General features: G+C 42.5%; 1 protein-coding gene across 5 annotated transcripts in view; it reads right to left on the reverse strand.

Moving 5' to 3' along the window:
• Positions 1 to 21388, reverse strand: part of SMG7 (SMG7 nonsense mediated mRNA decay factor) — a 52781-nt gene that overhangs the window by 2307 nt on the left and 29086 nt on the right. For 2 of the 5 annotated variants that reach the window (XM_054833338.1, XM_054833339.1), the window contains 14 exons: positions 19430 to 19592; positions 18207 to 18363; positions 15226 to 15296; positions 14829 to 14889; positions 14042 to 14161; positions 13361 to 13796; positions 9511 to 9655; positions 7919 to 8307; positions 6827 to 7192; positions 5136 to 5285; positions 2891 to 2971; positions 2142 to 2301; positions 633 to 803; positions 377 to 528 (listed from right to left, as the gene is read on the reverse strand). In XM_054833338.1, the coding sequence (XP_054689313.1) occupies positions 377 to 528; positions 633 to 803; positions 2142 to 2301; positions 2891 to 2971; positions 5136 to 5285; positions 6827 to 7192; positions 7919 to 8307; positions 9511 to 9655; positions 13361 to 13796; positions 14042 to 14161; positions 14829 to 14889; positions 15226 to 15296; positions 18207 to 18363; positions 19430 to 19592 (2622 nt within the window). The remainder of the gene's footprint in view (positions 1 to 376; positions 529 to 632; positions 804 to 2141; positions 2302 to 2890; positions 2972 to 5135; positions 5286 to 6826; positions 7193 to 7918; positions 8308 to 9510; positions 9656 to 13360; positions 13797 to 14041; positions 14162 to 14828; positions 14890 to 15225; positions 15297 to 18206; positions 18364 to 19429; positions 19593 to 21388) is intronic. The other 3 variants (XM_054833341.1, XM_054833340.1, XM_054833342.1) reach the window with 3 other exon arrangements.

Consider the following 21388-nt stretch of genomic DNA (forward strand, 5'->3'; position numbering starts at 1 on the left):
TCAAAGGCGGCCTTCTAAAGAGAGGCTCCCCTGGAAGGAGCTCCTCCTCCTCCAGAATCCTCATTACCATAAAAACGCATCCCACATTAACGATTACTAATTTAGACTAGTCAAAGCAAATGTTATAATTTCTTCCAGTTCTGCCAGCCTGGTCTTGTTCCGCAAAATATTCTAGAACAGCAAGAACTGGAAAACGGTGACATCTTCCAGCACCGGTCACACCTCCCACACTGCCTGCGTAAGCGAATCTGTGGGGAAAAAACCTTCGGTTTCTGATGCTGAACTCTGATGCTTGCAACAGGCTAAAGCCCATCGCCGGATCTGGCAGCCCCACAGACCAGCACGCGTTCCTGAGCAGAGTTCCAGTCAAACATACCTTCAGGCTCTCCATAAGCACAGCCGAGGAGTCCTCCATAGCGGGGGGACCTTGGGCTGCCCAGGTGCCACTGGGAGCGCTGGGCTGGTGCCAGCTGCTCTCCGAAGACGACGATGTTGCTGGGAGATAATCCAGACCAAACCCGCCCATTGCTAAAACAGCAGAAAGACAAGTTCAAAGGAACGTAACAAAACCATCGCAAAACAAAAACGATGCCAACAACCGGCTTCACGCAAGCCCGGAGCCCAGCGCTTGCCTGGCTTATCTGTTTTCCAGCGGTCTGCGACTCTCCTGTCTCTGTTGTCTGGAGTCCCAATAGGTCCGAAGTTGGAGAAGGGAACAGAATTGTGGTTATGGGTTGGAGGGGAGCTTGGCAAGCTGCTGGGGTTGGAGGAGTGAGGAGACTGGCTGGCTGGTGTCGAATGATCTGGTGATTACAAGGCAAGAGGAAAAAGGTCAACAGAAATGGCAGGAGCCTCCCAATTTTGAATTTCTCAGTGCTGCTGCGAATTCTGCCATCACCCAGTTCTCTCCAATGCTGAAGGTCAGTTTTTATTCCCTCGGTCACATGAGCGTAATGCAAATTCCCAAGTTCTGAGTGAAAAAAACACTTTTGTGTGTATACAAGAACAGAATGACTGTGTTTAACGTGCGCACGTGCTTGCCAGAAAATGAAAATCCAGAAAACCTCAAGAAGGCTGGCTAGCCAAACTAAGCTTTCCCCATGTTTCTTGAATATCTTTTCTCAAACTAAAAAAATAATAATAATCTGTCTCCAAGTTTGACAAGCCAATAAAAAAAAAAGTTAGACTCCAGGGAGTTTGCAAGTTTACCACTTTAACTCTCAAGTCTGTGAATGTTCTACACTTGTACGCATCTCGAAGCAATTCAGACCAGAACCCAATACTGAGCAGAAGAGGACCGCAAGGATGGAAAAGCCTCTCTGAGGGCAGGACAGAACGATGCCTGAAGACGACACAGCAGGGCTGCAGGAGTCTACACGCTCTTGAATGAGGACGTGAAGGGAGAGAAAGCTGAAACCACGTGAGCCATAAATCCTGCTAGAGTAAAAGCACTTTGCAACTCCTTCCAGCTCACCCACAACAGTTATTCCTGATTGGTTGCAAAAGTCTTAAGTGTGACCAAAAAAATCTCATCCAGTGCAGATGGTATTTAAAATCCACTTGTTTCTTAGATTCAACCAATTCCTTCCCTCACACTCTTCTGGATTTTTAGAGTAAAATCATGACATAACTATAATGTTTTTGCCTTTAAGAAAATTACGAAGGAAAAAGCAAGTTTGCTGCACAGGCTGCTTTACAGTAAAAAAAACCCCAAACTGTCATATATTCGTCTATGTACTCTTCAATCATATAGTTTCTTTCTTTCAAATATCTACATTATGAAATCCAGTTGTTCCCACTTTTTTCAAAGAAACAACACTGAAAATACGCAGATTTTTGAGATAAAGCCCTATTCCCAAATGCTTGTCCAGAATCCAAGTTAAAGAGATTTCAGGATTTAATACCTCCTACAACTTTTATCCTGCTCAACTACTTCAATTAAAATCCGGGTTCTTACGCTATATTAATTACAGAATCCCCTCATATTTCTGAAGATATATAAAGAAAACCAGAAACCTTCAGACACTGTCAAGCAGGGGTTTTTTTTTTTCTAATTTCCAGTTACATTTACCTTGCAGTAAGTAGGGTTCAGAATTAACTCAAATCCTTTTAAATCACAAGAAAAATCATACCAGGATTACCTGAGCTGGCTGGAAGGGATGGAGACCATGGAGTCCCTTCAAAGAGAGAATATAGTGAAGTCTCCTGATGGGCAACTGAAGGGGTGACTTCTGTTTTTGTGCTGGTATTCATGTTTTTCCCATATACCTCATTGAACATGCTGTTACTCGGATATCTTTCCTGCAAAAATTGTGTTTATTTCAAACACTGAGACTGTACAAAGGAAACAATTATCGATCAAAATATTGTCCTAACTCCTTTTTCACTCCTTAGCCCCATCTTCTTTGACTGTTTTATTTAGCATAAAGTCCATCACATTCTGAATCAGGACAGGTTTCTCCTGGCCGGACTGCAAAGCCTTCACAAAATCTTTAAATTCCCCATGCTCACGAAAACTGGATCAAGACCCTGCTCAGTTCTTTGGAAGAGAACGGCTAATCCGTTGCTCAGAAAAGAAATCCTACACACTGTAACACTTTGAGATGCACCTTTTCAGTCAACTCCACAATTCCGCTAAGAGCAAGGAGCCCGTGAACTCAGCAAGATTCAACAGTACGCCTGCAGAACTATAGCCAGGATGAATTTGGGAAGACAACCGATAAAGACAAATATAATCTTGCTGATACAAACTGAAATTCAGCGCCCAGATGGATTTCTCCCAGGTTTTCCACTGGTTTAAACTAAAGGATATCCCCATACTTCTGCCACATTATCTAGTGTAATGGCAAGCTCAAACAGCAAAGGGCTGCAGAGTCTGGTCATCGCTTACCTGATTAAGAGAAAAGCCACTGAGGGACAGGAAAGAGGATGACTGAGACATCAATTCTGATGGTTTTTCCAGCAGAGACTTCTTCAGAAACCAAAAAGGGAAAAAGAGCAGTTAGTGTTCAGTGAAGTATGCTATCAGAAACTTCCAAGGTGGTTGTGGTCCCATTTAAAACTTTCCTTGCATTTTAGCCCCAGCACTTCGGAGGACAAGGGGAGCAAACTAACAAAAGCAGAAAATCAGTAGTTTCTCTAATAATTGTAATTATTATCTTAAAAAAAATCATCACAACAGCTGAGAGTCTCAGGCAAACCACACTGCCAGAACAGCTTTTCAAATCCTAAGTGTAATACTCTGTCCGATACATCTAGAGGGGAGATTCCTGCCAAAAAAACCCAAACAAAACCCCCAACCCTGTGGCTGTGTAACGCCTTGTACAAATGAGACAGGATCCTTCCCAGCCATCAGGGGCCTCCTTCAAACATGATTAGACTCTTGTATGTTGCTACTGACAGAATATTTTTCAATTTTGAGAGCATTCCTGCTGTACAGACATTCTTAGACAGTAAGAGCAGTCAAGTGCTGTGATTTTTTAATTGGGTTAAATAGTCCAAGTTTCATTTAGCACTCTCTCATTTTCATTATAAATGACTGTAGAGAGGAAGAAAAAAAAATACCCCAGTGTTTAAAACAGAGGCTCCAAAATTTCCCTGGGGTTCCATGTTAAGATATTATGGACCATGACCTTTTCCATCATCTATGCCAACCCCTCTCATACAGCTGTTATTTCCAGCGTAATATTTCTCAGCTTTCTCTTCGGTTCTTACTATGATTAAGCAGTGAAAAACAGTGTCTCTGAAACAAGCCTATTTAGGGAAGAAATAGGATCAGTTATCATCGATACAGAAACCAAAGAAAAATTATAAAGCTCAGCTGGCGGAGAACGAGCACCACCAAATTTAGGATCGGGATCACCAAGCCATAGAATTAGCGAAGCCATAAGTAAAACTGTGTGTGATCCAAAATGAAGGCTGTAGTCCTGTTCCAGATAAAAGCCCTCTTGCACTCATACCAGCTCAGCACGTCAGATGTTTTTAAATTTATTGTTCAAATGACAAAAACCTGAACTAGCATCCCTCTCTTTAACATGGTCCAAATATCTGGAATATCTTTGCTTTTATCCTGTAAACCTAAGACAAGCAGCCTCATTTTCTTGGCAAGCAGCTCCTAGCTTGTTAGATTTTCAAAGTGACAACTCATTACTTTGAAAGCACGTTTTAAAAGGCAGACAAAATTCACGCTCTGCATATCCACACAGCTTGCACAGAGAAGAATTTCCTTCCATTTGTCAGCAGACAGCAACAGTAGGAGGTTCAAAGGAAGCTGCTGAAGAAGCAGCTATTAGTTTCTTAGCAAAGCTATCTAATGAGACAGAAATGGGTATCTATTTTGCTACTGACTCCTTGGGATGGCATGTAAAATAATTGAGGAGTAGACTTCATCAGAGATTTTGAGTAGAGCAACAAATAAGTCTTCTTTGTTACTGCTACTAATCTGAAATACTAGTATTTAATGAACATGCTGGTAGCCATACTAGAAAGGCGCACTGTGTTTTCAGGGGCAATTTACAAATTCAGCAGCTCTAAGACCCTCCAGCTAGTGAACTCGGAAGGTTTTAATACATAACTGTAGGAAAAGGAATAGAAATACAGTCATTTTTGACAGACTGAGAGATTTATATAGGAGTCACTTATTATTTAGCTAGTTGTTTCCAATTTTCTTCCAAAGCCACCTTGCTCTTTTACATTATCTTCTGCATTCAGTAGGACAGCTTCCCCTTGCCTTTATGGAATCTGGATATGCAGATTATAATAAGCCACACTTGCTCTGATGACTTCCCACCGCTGAATCTCTGCTCCCCGCTGCCTTTATTACTAAGCCCATACCACTGCAGAAGAGCGAGTACATTAAATGATGCATCAACATCTCTCCTGTGGACTGTACTTGCAAAACCCCCCACTGTTATTCTGATTTCTGAACAAATTAGCAGGCCTGGACTCGGCCCAAGAGCTATGCCGTGGGCCTTCAGCTGGTCTAAGCTCTGGCATGAAGACTAGCTCAAGGGGGAGGCAGGGAAGTGGACAGGAGGGATGGGGGAGAGAAAGGAATTTCCCTTTTCTTATCATTTCACAGAAGAAAGAGATGCCAGTTAAGAGTGAGAAGCAGCAGTATTACATCAAATACATACAAAGAGGCTTCGTCCAGGAAGAGAGGCGAGAGGCCCCAGCAGAGCTGGGTAAAGATCAGGAGGATTAGAGAAAATCAGCTCTTCCTCCTCCTCCAAGGCAGCCAGACTCTTTAACAGGTCCGGAGGAAGCAGAGGGGAGCTCTTGGGGTCCTAGTGACAGAAATGAGCACAGTGAGACAACAGAAGGCAGAAAGGGAACAGCAAGAGATGGCGAGGAGAGGCTAAGCCACAACAGGACGAGAGAAAACAGTAAGAGGAAGGCAGAAGGCGGCATGCAGAAGTGCGAGGTGAGAAGCAGTGCAGCAGAAGTGCATTGAGGTACACAGAGAGAAAACGCTGAGCAGAAAACAGAACTAGCCACGTGGTCTAAGGCGTACTGGGAGGAGCACTGCATCATCAAAGTGACGGGCAGCTAGCTGTAATTAGTGGAGCGTGTGCTTCCCATTGCAATCCATGCCAAATACTGAACCTGTTTTCACATCCAAGGACAAGGAACACAAAATCTTACAATTATTCTTCTATAGCTGACCTGCGAGTAATTTAGGTTTCAAGTAAAATTACATTTGCATCTTCTTCCCTCCTCTATTTGTGGAGTTCAAATCACACGAGACTTATTTCCACTGCTACTGGCTGCTACACCAACGTACAGCTGACCAGACCACTGGACCAAAAAAACCCTGCAAAGCGCTGGTCACACTTGACATCTTGACTTGTGTGAGGCATGTTTAAACACAAGCATCATGGGCACAGCTTCTGTCCGTACTGCACTGTGCCTGCACCAAGGCAAGGTTTCCCTTTTAGGGATGACGACAAGGCTTTGACCCTGTCTCCATCTAAAAACCACAACCTGACATCAAGGTAGAGGCAAACTCCGGTATATTGTCTGGCTTTTCTCTCTGAAGGATAAGCCAAGTGATCTTAGCTGACCTGAAAATCCTCAGTGCATTTACAGAGGCACATCTGACCAAAGGTTTAGAGAGGCCTCTGTTTAAGTTTCCTTACAAACATCACCAAATCACTCACAAACAACTCCAGGACTGTTAATAAATAACAACGATTGTGGGTTTTATAAACAGCAACATGAAGCACAACTGCATGAATAGAAGCAAAGTATTCCATTAGTGCAACCAAGAGCTAAGGAAATCGTTCAGCTCTTTTGCTGAGTGGTGGGATTTGTGGGAAAAACAAAAAAAATAAATCCAAGACAAGACCGCTCCTACCATCCTCTATTTCCAGCCTCAATCTATTGTAGCCTCAGCCGTCCAACACACACAAGATACTATAGGGGTGTTAAAAGTTCATATAAAGGCTAATAATTCAACTGCAATTATTTGGATGGCTTTTATGGTTTTCATCAGTTGCCAGACAAGAATTTTCCCCAAAACTATCAGCTGCCATGTTTCTCAACCCGACAGACCCAGTGCAGAGATCAATGTCACATCTACGCTGAACAAGAGACTTACACATACTTGAAACCGAATCTTCAGCCAGATCCCACACACAGTCAACTAAAATGGAAGATTCATCCCTGCCTGCTGGAATCCCATTCACTGATACCGAGCTCCCAACTAAATAAGCTCACATTGACCTACTTGGGGCTACAGGGCATTCCTGAAACATGGAAACTCCTAGATTTGTCAGGAATATCAGAGCCTCATTGGTTTTCACCACTTCTAGCATGGATCTTTTACCTCAAAGGTCATCCTGGAGACAGCATCCTGCTCTGGGCGGAAGACTCCTTGCCGTTTTCCCCTGCGGTCCATGTTAGACTGCTGTGCCATCACCCTGTTGTCAGCCATGCCATAGGAAGAGTCCCAGTAATATTCTGGCACCTTGACTTCTGAGGGGTTCTGGTTATATGGCTCCATTGGGAAAGGCTTCATTTTTTTCTCCAGAGGTTGCTGTTGCATGACAGGAGGCTGTAACGACTGTTCAAATAATTTTAGAGGGTCCTGGGCCTGCAGGTAATAGGACTGCTTTACGGGCATGATCTTCCCCAGTGAGCCTTGGACTTGAGGCGGGTTCCAGAGCTGCTTTGACGAGTCTGTCTGCGGATACTGAGGCAGAGATGCATGATTTCACCAGTGGGTAGGAACAATTAATGTTAACCGAATGCCTAACTCCATTCCAATTGTCAGTCTGGTTTGCGTGTTATAGATGTTCCACAAACATTCTGATTTACTATGTTATTCACCAAAACTGACAATCTTGATAAGCATCTAATACTCCCTAGACAAGCTCTATGCCAACAGCCAAGCATAACCCGTACTCGAATCCAGTACCCTATAACCACTTTTATTAAGGTACTGAGCCAGCATTTTGCTGCCCAGAGCACCAAGAGGGACTCTCCATCAAATGCAGACGTGCCAGAAGGGAGATTTTCTCCAACATGATGTGAGCACGGAACTTATTGCTGTGAGGGAACTGACACTGCAGCCCAGTTAGCCAAAAGGAGAGCGTGAAGGTTTGGACTCAGTCCTCGTTACTTGAACGAGAAAATGACAAAGGTCTAAAAGAGAAATACCCGATCAGAAATACCACCTTCACATCTTGCCTGTTAACAGAAACACACAGAAAACCCATTCCTGTAGACACTTTCCTCTTAGTTAGAGGATCGTATGTTCATATCCACTAAACTTCAGTTCTTTTTCAAATTTGCCCAGAAGTTCACAGATCAAAATTCCACATTAAAGTCTTTAACGACACTTTTTAAAAGCTAATCCAGGAACGTTGCCATTTATTTTTTAAATGAAGCTTAGCACAATTGCATTAGTGAGGTTTACCTGCTGGAATCCGGAGTGGTGTGGCGGGCTCTTCCCCAGGCCCTGCACAGCTTTCGTGGGGGACTGTTGCTGCTGTTGCTGGGCCAGAGCTTGGACCTGTAACTGGCTTGCGGACTGTGCTGTTGCCTGAGCTGGTAAAGATGAGAGGGGTTGCTGGGAAGGAGGTGGCGTTTGCTGAGGTCCCTGGGTCATTGGCCCCGGTCCGGAGGGCCGTTGCTGGCTGTAAGGAATGTGGGACTGTTTCCCACCTTGCACCTGGTTTCCTGCAGGTGAGTGAGCTGTGGGCTGGAGGAAGGTTCCTGGGACAGAAACACCACCTGGGAAGGTGTACCCTGTGCTCATGGAGAAAGCCACAGGAGGGGGGACAACATAGGTTGGAGGTGGAAACCCTGGAAAAGATAAAAACGCACCTCTATTCGCAATTTGGCGGAGCAGATAGCTCCCTCCAGAAAACATTCAGTGGTTGTTCTTATTTTCTTCCTATTTTGCTCATTTAGACCACGAGGACAGGAAACACCATAGTACAGTTTGCACACGTGCACTATAACGTCCTTTCTCACCTTTGCAAGGGGATTCAGAGTTTGCTCTCAAGCGTTCTTGCAATATTTGCAGGCACTGGTAGGAATCAGCCAGGGCAGTATCTGAGTCAGTCACAGGATTCCCCCTCTCCCACCTTTTTTTTTTTTTTTTTGCCCCCAACTACCTTTTTCCTTCACCATTCTGGGTTTTTTGATGCTTTAACCCCAAAAGTTCCCACCCCCTCAAACACAAATTTTTGGGGACTAAACTTCTGGAGCAATGGACAGAAGCAATCAGTAAGTCTACTGCCTCCTCCCAGAGGATCACCAGTCTCTGGATTAATTTAGGTAAAGAGACAGATGGTAAGCAAACAAATCCTCATAGCCACAAGATCAATTTCCTTCCTGTAGTTCATGCTGAAAAGCCAGGTTTGGAAGGCAAGCTTTAATTCTTTGTCTCTGAGGCCAGATTTTATGCTGACTTTGGGACAGGAAAGATGTCCCTCCATCTTATACTGAGCAACTACACGTAATAGCTGCAGGGAAGATACAGCTGCCAGCTATTTTGTGAGCAAACATGGGCAGCAAGGTATGACAGGAACATTCCACAACAAAATGGGACCACATAATGCGGCAACAACTGCAAATAAGACCGCACAAATTACAGCTTAAAACATGAGCATCACTACAAAAGAAACTGAGCTTTAAAGAAGAAAGCAGTGCGATTGATCTTTTGTAATGGAGCCCTATGCACAGAGGACGCTTCCTCCTGAGCTAGCAGAAGACTTTGTCATGTTTTGACTAACTACAGAAACAGCCTACTGTGAAGTTCCTTGATCTCACACCCACTAACCAAGAAGGAAGGTGGCAGATTTCATGACAGACCTTGATTCCAAAGCATAAGGAATCTTATTTTTCTCATTTCAGCTCTGCTATGCCCCTTCTTTACTACTTTGGAAGATTCTCAACATGAAAACGCATGTTCATTAAAACAGCTCCTACCTTCAGAGGCTATAACAGGATTTTCCTTGCAGCCAACAGTAAATCACACTTCAAAAGAACGACGCAAATTACCTGGCCGGCTAGGAAGGGGAGGGAAGGCTCCTGGGTGATGAATGGGGATGAACTGAGAACTGCTGGCCTGACTTGGAGTCTGAGTTACAGGTGTTTTCCTGGCTTCAGACACGGGAGTCTTCCTCATCTCCGTCTGGGATTTCACCTAATGCAAAAGAAAGCAAGAAGAAATTAGATAACTTTGTCTGTCATTACCCACATCATGTCTCAAGCTGAAAAATGAACTCCCAGATTGTCTGAGAGATTATTTTCTTTTCCCTGAGTAACTGGGAGAGGTTTGGAACACAGAAACCCAGTTCCCTCCTCACTGACCTCAGGCAGGTTAGCACTCCTTGCCTCCCAAACGCACTCTAAGGATATCTACCCAGAAGACTGCAACAGGCTCCTCCTCTAGCGAGAGGATGGGAAGCAGACATAATATCCTCAGACCATACACAGAACTTACCATGCTGCTCGCCTGCAGTGCCTTAAGAACAAAACAAAAAGCACAGATGCTATTACGCTTCTCCTAGGGCACTGCTTCAACCTAACTCATACTTCTTACCTGCAGCACCTTAAAAAACAAACGCTACCACATTCTTCCTAGGGAGCTCCTTCAGCCTAATCCACATGGTGCAGTGTACGCATAAACTCCTGCATACCAGGAAATTCTTTTGACAGAGAGCACACAAGACAAATAGAAGTAGAGCTTAACCTCTTTCAGTTTACTGTGTAACTGCTGTATGTTCTGTTAAAAGAGCTGCACCAGTTAAAGGCAGAGAGAAGAATGTAATGTAATGTTTACCTGATTCTGAGTCTGCTGCGGTCTGGGTCTTCCTGGAGAGGAAGACAGAGGGGAAGACTACTTTCCCTTTCTGTTCAGCTCGGCAGAACTGCCTGGAATGCAAGATGGAGCAGGCAGGAAAAAGACAGCAAGCAAGGAACCCGGGCAATACAGAAAGGGCCCAGGAGCAGACCTGATGCCAAGCTTCAAAGGTGATTGAAAGAAAGGGGTTTTATCAGGGACCAACTTAAAAAAAATCTAAACCAAACAAACCAAAATTGTGTGGGGTTTATTTCAACATTTAGTGCTGCTGAGTTAAAAGGAGTTAAAGGGCAGGTCTTTTCTGCCAAAATACAGTGGTGAAGGGGTAGACGCATTCAAACACTTAAGTTCTTTTTCAAATAATTCTGGATTTCCCCATTTAGAAATTATGGGACTGTAATTTCTTTTTTTGTGTGTGTGTGTTTAAAAAAGTAGATTGTAAGACTTGGGTGTATTTTTGATCTCCCGCTAGAAAAAGTTGAGGGAACTCCACCTCAAGGTTCTGGCTGATGCTAAGCACCATAAATGATGCAACCCCTGCTCACACTGCATCTATTCAGTGCCCACACCTTTGCCCTTCATCACATCCAGTATACTCAACTTATATAGTGCTGTCCCTTTTGTCTCCACAATGAGCCAAATATTTTTAAAACCCATACCGAGAGCTATGCATTCTTTTGTATCAATGTCGAAAATTCAGACACACTCTTCCTGCCATGGGGTATCAAAATATGAGCTCTAGTCCATCATAAACTTGAAGCTGCTATAAAACATTTCCAAAAGTGGCTTTCAAAAGATCCACCACATGATTTATCATTAACTATTAAAAGCTAAATAACTAAAACAGATTAATCAAGACAACCAAACTTCAATTGCTTCCCCTGTTTCTACCTGAGCTCACCTCAAAAGCGTCAATACGACCGAATCTTTACCTGCCCAGTGGTCTCAAGGGTTCCTACACGGCGCTTGGGAGAAGCACCATCTCATCACAGTGACCTCTTAAGACTATGTTAGAACTTGAGCAAGCCTGCACAAAACCTTCCTCAGCACCTAACGTTATTTTCCCTAAAGAGCAGAGATTCAACCTATGTCACATTTTCATGATCCTGTCTCAGCGTGCAAGTTTTCCACTTATCTGGGAAACAGGACAAATAAGAAAAACGTTAAGAATGTTTTATGCAAGTAAAGTAGGAGCTGCAACGTGTGCAGCATTTAAGCTTTAGAAGGCAATGAGCTATGGACAAGATAAAGCCTGAAATGTCAAGGAAGGCCAAAGCAGAGCGTTAAAAGACCACCAGTCGATGCCAAACCCACACTGGTTTCTCCCTATCTGGGGGAAACAAACCTTCCCCATCTCCTGGAGTAGGTCTGGATAAGTAAGTCCACCAAACTATATAAAACAAAAGGCATTTCATTGTAATAGTTGTCATAACTAAAAAGTCAAAATTAATTTCTACTCAACAAGAGATGAAGAGTGACCAACATCTGAACAGGTTCTGCTACTGCCAGGTTTGAACTAAGTTCTTCCTGGGTTTGTTATGTCTTGAGACTAAGACGAGCAACTTTCTGATAAATTAGCTGGGTTAAAGTTAAAATATCTTTCCTATCCAAAAAAATCTACAGATACTTCTCAGAAGATCCAGTGGCTTTTATCAGCCTCAAGTCCTTATTTTGCAAGACAAGGGCACGAACACTGAAATTGGGAGTTGTGCTCAGGCCTGCAACTACATTCCAGACGTGTTCAACAAATAAATAAGAAACCTAGTATTCTAACTCACCCACCTAAGATGTTTTTCAGATACCAGACTCTTGTTCAGTGAGTCATGAACGATTGCCACATGGTTTCTATAGGCTGCTCCCCTTGGTAGGACCCCCTGCAAAACCAACTGCCTAACGCTCCCAGTTCAGACCTTCCATTTCATAACGATGATGCTTAACAGCAAATAATCGGGAGGAGAACAAGAACAATCCAAGGGTCCTAACACCACAAGCCGGACAGACTGAAAGAGCTGGTTTGTCTAGCCTAGGGAAAACAAGACCTCAATTACACAGGCCTTCAGAGCAGTTGCAAAGATGAAGAGCTAAGTTATCTGCAGACTTGTCCTGGGAAGCAGTAATGGGCTTACACAGAGGCAAGGGAGATGAAGTGCATTAGGAGATAATTTCTATTTGCAAGAACGGTGAAGAACTGACGCACTTTCTCTAGGGAAATAATAGAGTCTCCATCACTATTGTTAAATGCCTCCAGATGTCATCAGGGAATGACTGAGATGCAGCCAAACTATCCACGTACAGATCAGGTCAACCCTGTAACTCTACACCTTTATTTACTACAGCTTGATGGAAGCCAGACCAGTGAATTCACTATCTACTTAGGCGGTGAGCATTTTTGTACACAATGCTCACAAAAATAGAGGAAAAAAGCATGCCCCTCGAAAAATACAACTGATAAAAGAGCAGCTGTTGTGAAAACCAACGTTTTGAGCAAGCATCTGAGCACACAATTATGGTTTAAGAGCAGTGTGGCTTTCCTTACTTCTACAGAGGGTCAACTGACTGCACGCACAGTACAGAGGATCTTACTCCACATAAACAACCGGGTGCTTTTGCAGTGTGTTCCTTTTATTGACTGTGCAGAAGTCAACTGAACCAAAAATGCAGAGCACCCAGTTCCTTCACAACAGATCACAGCATGGGTGAGAGCATGACTCAGACCTGGCCATGTGAACTGCCTCGGTAGCCCGAATAATTTGTGGAACGACGGGTAGAAGTCTGTTTTAGAAGACAGTTAACAGAGCCAAATCACCTTTCATTGCTCCCTACCTTTTTCCTCCCCAACAAATTGAGACAGCATCAAGAAAAAGGGCAGAGACCCACAGATCACTAATACCTGGTCTTTGAAATAGATGTTTTTCTGGTTTTGGTGTGCATTAGCTGTACTTGCAGGGCACATAGCGAGACCTCGACTCTACTGTACTCTACACAAGCCCTGACACAAACATTGTACAGCCTAAGATGCAGTATCCCTTTGGTCTAAAGGCTTACCTGAACTGCCACGTTTTGCTTTCCTGCTTCCTGCATCTTATCCAAGCCGCATTTCTTGGTCTCATTCTTTCTTTTATTGTTATCCTTCTTTCCATCATTCTTATTGGCTACTATTCCTTTGCTATAGTCCCGTCTTTCCCTACCTACATCTTTAGGGGGATAGATTCGCCCTTGCTCTCTATTCATTTCCCGTGGCTTGATGTTCTCTTTGAACGTGACCATTGGTTTTTCTCCTGCATCACAGTTGTTGTTTAGGCTTCTGCCAGAAGACAGAACTGATTTGAGTCCAGGGCTCCCATCTGTAGATAGCGGCTCTGCAATAGATGTTTCCTGCAAGGCGAGACTCTCTTTGGCTTCACTAGGGTCCTCTAGTAATAGTTCTGGGATTTCTGTCAAAAACAGCAGCTTTCCTACCTCATTTTCACACTGAATCAACCTGAAAAAGACAGAAAGGAGTTGAAAAGCAAACACCTTACTCCAAATACATTCCTTATCACAATCAGTCTATGAAGCAATGGCATGATGACCCACAGAACATGTTACTAGCGCTGTCAGCATCTTGTATTCACATTATATCTAACTGCTGTGTTGAATAGTGAGAAAAATAATGTTCAACTCTGGCACCTGCATTACTGAAGCTTAGAGCAGCAAGTGAAACAGAGAGAAGCTATTTGCAATTACCTTGGCTGGTTATCAGCAATCCATTTGCCTGTGAAGATCAGACGCTGTTGCCGTATCCGACACTGCTGCCCTTCCTTATCTCCTGTAATTGCCTGGTGGCCTTTGGAAAAATCCAAGTTCCTAGTATTGGCATAGGAGAGGGAATAATGTTAGTTACACAATTAGCCTCTGCAACACCATATTTCTTTAGGAATACAACTGGTCAGCATTCCTCTATTATAAGCTGTGAAATTTCACCAGATACTATTCAGAAAATGACTGGTACAAATGTCTGATTTACAGATGGAATTCTCTTCTGGTAAGATGCATCTACATAAAAGAGGTTTGGGTTTTTTTAAAAACAAAAGGCCAAAACTCATCTGTGTGATAATCAAAATCACAAAAATAATAGTCGAACGAATAAATCCAATATTTAGTCAGCATTTGTGCATGATGTTAGGTACAGGGATACAGTTAAAAACAGGGTAAAAACCAGCAAAGCAAAAACACATCAAGCAGCTTTCATGTGAAAGTATTCCTTTCCTCACTTCTTAAATTTTTCCCTTTCAATTTACTACTCTGAAGACTACAGAAGAAAAACAAAAAAAAAAAATTCATGAGCAATATTATAAGCTCATGACTTTCCTTAGAGTTTTACTACATTCTCTATTACAGTTGTTGTGAAGAGATACCTACATCAATACATGCAGTAGTAAGTATTCATAAATAAGATATCATAGAGAACAGGTCAATGTCTATCAAAGTAGTGACATCAGCAAGAGTACAGTCTCCTTCAGCTGTCACCCACCTGAATGAGGGCCTCAGAGCCAAGAATCCTTGCAACTCAAATTCTTCTGGAAGGGGGGTTGCTGGTGAATAGACAGTAAACAGTGTAAGGAAAGCATAAAAGCATTGAGTACAGTATCATAAGCAGATAACCTCAGCAAGGTCACTATACATAGTAAAGCCTTCTATTAACGTGCTCATCTGTACTGGTACACCCTGCAATTCGAGCAGCTCAGGAACGATAAAGTAGAGCAAAGTCTGCTCAGCAAGAGAAAGCAGCATTTGCAAAGTATTCACATACACTAATACTAGAAGACAACTTGCTCCCTTATTTGCTCTTCAACTGCAATTCCCCAGAACATCAGGAAAAACGTGCATCGTTCCCGGCTCTTAACAGCACAGACTAGAAGCATCCTTACCGTTATTATTGGATAGATCTTCTTCATGAGGCTGGAAGCTGTTCAGAAGAGAAATCAGCCAGGGCCATATGCTACAAATCAGAAAAACAGACAAACCATAAGTGATAACTACAAAACACAGAATCTATTCGCTTTACCAAGAAAACACTGAACTCTGTTACACAGTCACAGTTTCCATTAATCCTCTGATTCCCACGAAAAGGTAAAGTTTCTCTCAAGTGTCAGGGAAAAGACCACTTTCTTGAAAAAAATTAGTATTTTTAAAAAGCCAGTCTGAAGTTACCAAGGAAGCCAGACTCTCACAGCATAGTGTTCCTTATCCAGAAAGCCTGCTATGAATTTAACTAGACAAACCTACTGCACGAGCAAACATTCAGAGCACCCATTTGCAATTCATGTTTTCCAGTCCAAAGCTGACTGTTCTCAAGGCACAGTAAATTACTCAGTTGGGAAGTTAAACCAATTATTAAGATACAGCTGTACAGAAGTACTTCTGTTCTGCAGACTTTAACACAGTACTGTAGCACTGAAACAGTTACCTTTGCAAGAAGGTCTAAGTAAGGGCTGCATCGAGTAAGACCATTAAACTAGAGGTTAACTGGCACTCTCCCTGCCTTGCACTCACAATACCGGTACAAGCAAGGACTGGAAATTCTTTACAAAGGCCCTGGAGCAAATAATTTAAAAATCGCAACGATCACTTCATAGGTGGTTAACATTTAACTGCCACCAACAGGCTGCTTTCTCCTATTTTTTAAAAGCTCCAAGCCAAAAGTCTAAGCATCCTGCTTTTGCTTTTGTGACAGGCACGAATTCCTTGGAGGCAACAGGCAAACTATATTCAGGTGCCCACTGTGCTTGGTGTTTGTGAAATGAATCTCCATCCTCCCTCAGCAAGGCTTTCAGTCATCATCAGCACCTGGATTGGAGAATACAACGTGCACCTGAAAGCCTGAGGTCAGCCGCTTTCCTGCATCGCCGCAGGGACTGGAAACATTATGTGTACACTTATTCTCTAAACTAAGCTCCTTCCCATGACTGGTAAGGAACAGGAGGAAAAAAAGGGAGAGCGCAAGTCTGCTGCAACCTACAGTAAACTGCAATCTTCCCATAAACATTTAAAATAATGAGATTTCATAATAAGAGATCTCTAAAGAAGAGTGATGTAGTCACACGTGTAAAAACCTAGACCTAATGTGGCTTCCACAGGGCAGGTTTGGAGAACTCATTTTCAAAGAGTACACACTAGCATTGCTATAGTCATTTCTGTCCTCAGTTCTTGCCTTCAGATTCATCTATTTTTCCAGGTAAACACGTTTCCTTCCTATTTCAGCCATTTGTACAGTTTGGGATATGATTAATTATCCACAGGAAAATGATAAGCATAGAGTGGGGACAACTGAAAGTTTAAAAAGGAATAAGGATTATTTCTTGAACCAAGAGCACAATTAAGTATGAATTCAGAGTAAAACAGATATCAGGTTATTAAACAGAGGCCAATAAAGGCAGGCATGTGTGTGTGTAGTCTGCAAAGAATGATTTTCATTAAGAACTTCCAAAAGAAACGAAAACTCTCATCCTTACAAATAATGGGGATGATGGATAGTCACTTCAATCTCTTAGAGCCAACACATGTAATGGCTACTAACTAATGCCCATTTTGACAAATCTTAGCAGTACTTAACATTCTTTTCAAGTTCAGCTGTGCATTTTAAGCTGTTTGCTGCCCACTTCACAACTCCTTTGTATGGCGAGTACCTGAGAACATCCTGTTATCACACCACAGATTTAAAAACCAGGCATCATCTTTAGAGAGCTTGATAGTTTTACGGGCAGAAGGACCTGCTCTGGCTAACTCAAATATACATTCACACCTGAAGATTCATTCTGATACTCCATAAAGTACTGCCTGTGTCTCCTCTCTGCAAGGACTACTTGATATCAAGTAGTAATGTCCCCTATTAAAATACTGGTATAAAGTCATCCTTCAGAATATGCATACAGTAATACTTATTACCATCTCAAAACAATTTGTGAACTCTTTATTGTCCTTAATCTTGCCTTCAGGAACTCTGGAATTGAAGTTCCCAAAAGCTCCAGGGGCTTTTGCACACATTTGAGTGAGTCTTATTACTCACTTAGAAACCAAGGTTATAGAAACCCCTGCTCCCCATACATCAACGTACAGAAAACGTGAGCCTTGGCTAGAATCGCGTCTTACAGCACACACTGCCAAGAGAGCGCTGAAACCACTGTGGCACATCACACAAGATCAGCTAAGCACGCTGTTTTCCTTACAGTGCCAAGCCTACGAAAAACACTCATCCAACCATGTCAGTAACAGTCACTCTGATCTGAAAAAACATTTTACAGGTCAGAAACACTTTACTGAATAGCTATAACTCAGGAAAAGTTAACAGGCTATAAAAAAAACTTGGTGAATTTTGGACTATTTAAGCCTAAATTTAAGAGATTAAAGGCAGAAGTGAAAAATTAGAGCAACAGTCCAGAACAGTAATGCCTGTGCTGACATTTAGAGACCCACTCTACTAAATTCAATTTAATTCCTGAATGAGCAGCCAGGGAAACTGGATTCCAGCACTGCCCAAGAAACGGCTCAGCGCATGGAACTAAGGCAAGTATTCTCCTGCCACCTACTTCAATAAATCTGAGAAATCGTTACAACAGATTAGACTAAGGGTACACTCAGTTATGCTTGAGTCAGACCTTATGAAGTAGATTCCTCTGATCTTAACCCAAAAAAAAAAAAAAAAGTTACATGCAAACCTAAAGCCAATTAAAACTGTGAATTTGCTCATGTAGCCCACAAGTTTTATGAACTTTTTAGCACATACATTCTCTATCATTCTGATGCCTGTAATAATGAGTTATAGGATCATTTTTCCCATTACTAATTTGTGTATCATCGGTTATTATTACTTTATGCAATTAAATGTATCAAAAGAAAGATTAACACTCACTACCGTCTTTCATCAACCACTGCCTCCTGGAAAACACTGGGCCTAAGTTTCAGCCAGTCCATTGAAACCTTCACAGCTGGAAGAGGATATGCAGCCCCAGAGTCCTCCTGGTAGTCATTTTGTAAAGGACACTTGCACAGAACTCCAAGAAAGGACACTAGAAACAGAGCAGGGAAAAAACAAAACCCAAACAATGTGGGAATGACACTTTATAGCTGACTAAATAACCTAATCAAACACATCCCACCCATAAAACCCTATTTTGAAGGACTAGTTCTTTAGAACAATGCAGTCCAATTACTTGATCTTAAAAAACCCACCAGCAGATCAGAACATTTTTCTTCAATAAAGAGTTTTCTAGCGTGAAGCAGAACATTGGTGGGTTTTTCCCCACCCTCTCCTTTTTAAGCGTCATGGCAAATCATTTCAGTAAGTTAACAAAATCTGGTGAGACAAACCCATTCCAAAATTATTCATTCATTTATTTATTAGAAATTATCAACTCAACTATCTATCTGCATTTTCTCCGCTTTCCCAGGTCAGCAGGCACACAAATCCACAGGAGGTAGCTCTGCAGGCAGGCACCCAGCTCAGAGCTGTTAGGGTACACAAGCTGAGAAGCTAACCACACCGGTGTGACCATGGTGCTTCCAGAATCAGCTCCAAGCTGGAACCTGGAAAAATGCTGCTATTCAAAAGTTTAGGTGTTTACAAACAAGGCCAAGCCGATCATGGGCCAGATCAGGTTAAGCAAATCAGCATTACGTGGTTACAATCTAAAATGCTATGAATTCCCACTTATCTCCTAGTTGATGTTATCAAGAGCACAGAAGCCGCCGAGGTCCTAGTTCAGCCCTGTTGAAGCAGAACCAGCTCCATTCAAAGCAACTCAAACCACACTGCAGCCCCCCAGGCGGGGTCCTATCCACTGCCAAATCAGATCCAACCGTGCACCCAAGTTCAAATGTTCTTTCAGAACCAGGAAAAAGATGCAGAGTTCTGTAAGGCTTCAAATGGAAGTAAGTCCAGGGCACATAAATCCAGTGTTAGCCAGCACCGCTAGACGTAAACGATCCTGTGCAACCATCTCCTCTCAACTTTCTCCCGTAACGTCCCTTCTCATCACTTCTCTCACACCACCATTGAGCTAGATGCTGACAGCAAATTACTAAAGGATTCCGTATGAAAGAGAAATACAAAAATCAATTAGTTTTCATACTCACTGAAGAGAGCCAGTAACTGTGTCCAGCAGAGCTGCTCATCCTGGCTATAGCTGTGCTGCTCCGTTTCATTGCTGAAGTCTCGCAGGTGATGTAGTTGAAAGAGATTGATAACAGTAATATGTACTAACTGCTGAGAATTGAAGGCCTTTTGGAATAACAACCTCTGCAACAAAGACACATGCACGATGTTACGTATTTTTACATGGTATGGCACACACTTCAAAGGATTAGTAGTCGCTGCTTCACTGCTTGACTAATGTTTCTGCCCTTAAGGCAGCATTTGTTCTAGATTTTATTTCCAGGCCATCCCTATTAGCACAGCACTGGGCTTCCCAGGGGAACGTGGGCAGGTGTCCACTGTTAAGCCCAAGATTTTTGCTCATACACCAACTTATACGCACAACAAATCAAGACCCCCTTGGATATGGTTCTCTTTCAGAGCAAAGGTGACTTTCACATGCAATGACAGCATTGCAATGCAACTGCAAGAATTGCAGAGGCATGCACGTTCACTGTAGTTTTCAGTCTTTTGAAGAAACAGCACGGAGAAGGTGACATTTTAAAAAACTCCAGGAAAATTTAACTACTGTGTGGTTATGTATTAAAGACTAATTCCACATCTGTCTTCATGGGTCATGGAATGCCATGGTGAACTAAAATAGAGCGAGCTATTTACAAATGCATTTTGGTAACTATGCTGTAAAAGACACCTTTCTCGGAACAGGTGTTCCGAGCATTGTGGAAAAAAAAAAAAGAGATATCCTAAACCACAACCAACTTATCTTCATGCACAACAGTCAGGGAGACAAGTGGATTAACCAGTGTAAGCATCAGGAGAAAAGGTTTGAGCTCCATGTTCAACCTTGATTTTTAGTTAAGGGCATGAAGCACTCTACAGCCAACAACTCGAACCGGCAGAGCTGTCGGCAGCAGAATCGTGTGCCTGGCTGAACACTCCTAACCCTACGACTGCTCTCCTCATCCAGAGGTAAAATCAGTCACACAGTTAAAGTGATTATCCACCATACAGCCAATTTCACATCCACATTCAAGCCATTTAAGTCAGAAGAGTTGCTCTCTAGTAAATTAAGCCTTATGTTGCATAATATAAACAAAAAAGTAATCTAAGCAACAAAGCAGGGCTCAATTAGCTCTCTTCTAACACCCTGGATCAGTTCAGAAAAATAAGACTGTTCCACATGCCTGAGCAATGCTCATAATTATTGATTATAAGCATTGTGGAAAAAGCGGTACTTGTTCAACAGCCAACATCACACAGAGAAAGAGATACACAATTATTTAATTTTGAAACAACATTACTTTAACTCCCAGCCTTCAAGCAGCTCACATTCAAAGCTCACACAATTCACAACAAGTTGTGGGGTTTGTGTGTGTGTGTTTCATTTTAAGGAATGCGTGGACCTAGCTCTAGCAGTCCAATTCAGTGCAAAAATGCAAACATATTTTGCAAAAATGCAAAATAAGGAACATTTGTAATTCTTTACATTGCTAAGACCACCTCCCTCCTCCTTAATTTGGAAAAGCTACTACATTTGCTCTGTGCAACATATCCATACTGCCTGCTCATTTTCCACAAATGAAGATGCTGAAGCAGAGCAGTTTCAAAAAGGCACGTTACAGTTAATATAATGTCCACTTTGCAACTGTACCACCCTGTACCTTACAAAATTCTCTTTGTTTCAATCTTGGCTATATCGTCCAACTTAATGAACTGGCTGCACAATTAATGGGTACTCCTGGATTTTCTAGAGGAAATGTGTTCTGGATAGTTCTAGTCTACACAAATTAAGGGTGTACCGGAACATTGTTTTTAAAGGCAAACCGCTGACAGGAGAGGCAAGTTGTCTGAGGAAGATTAAAAGCAACCTTAATAACCAGCGGGAGTGAGTGAACGCCATCCAAAAATGAAGCTCTCAAAATTCCTCAGGCAACTGAGCC

This window comes from Grus americana, chromosome 8, assembly GCF_028858705.1.
Source record: "Grus americana isolate bGruAme1 chromosome 8, bGruAme1.mat, whole genome shotgun sequence".
Classification (NCBI taxonomy): domain Eukaryota; kingdom Metazoa; phylum Chordata; class Aves; order Gruiformes; family Gruidae; genus Grus; species Grus americana.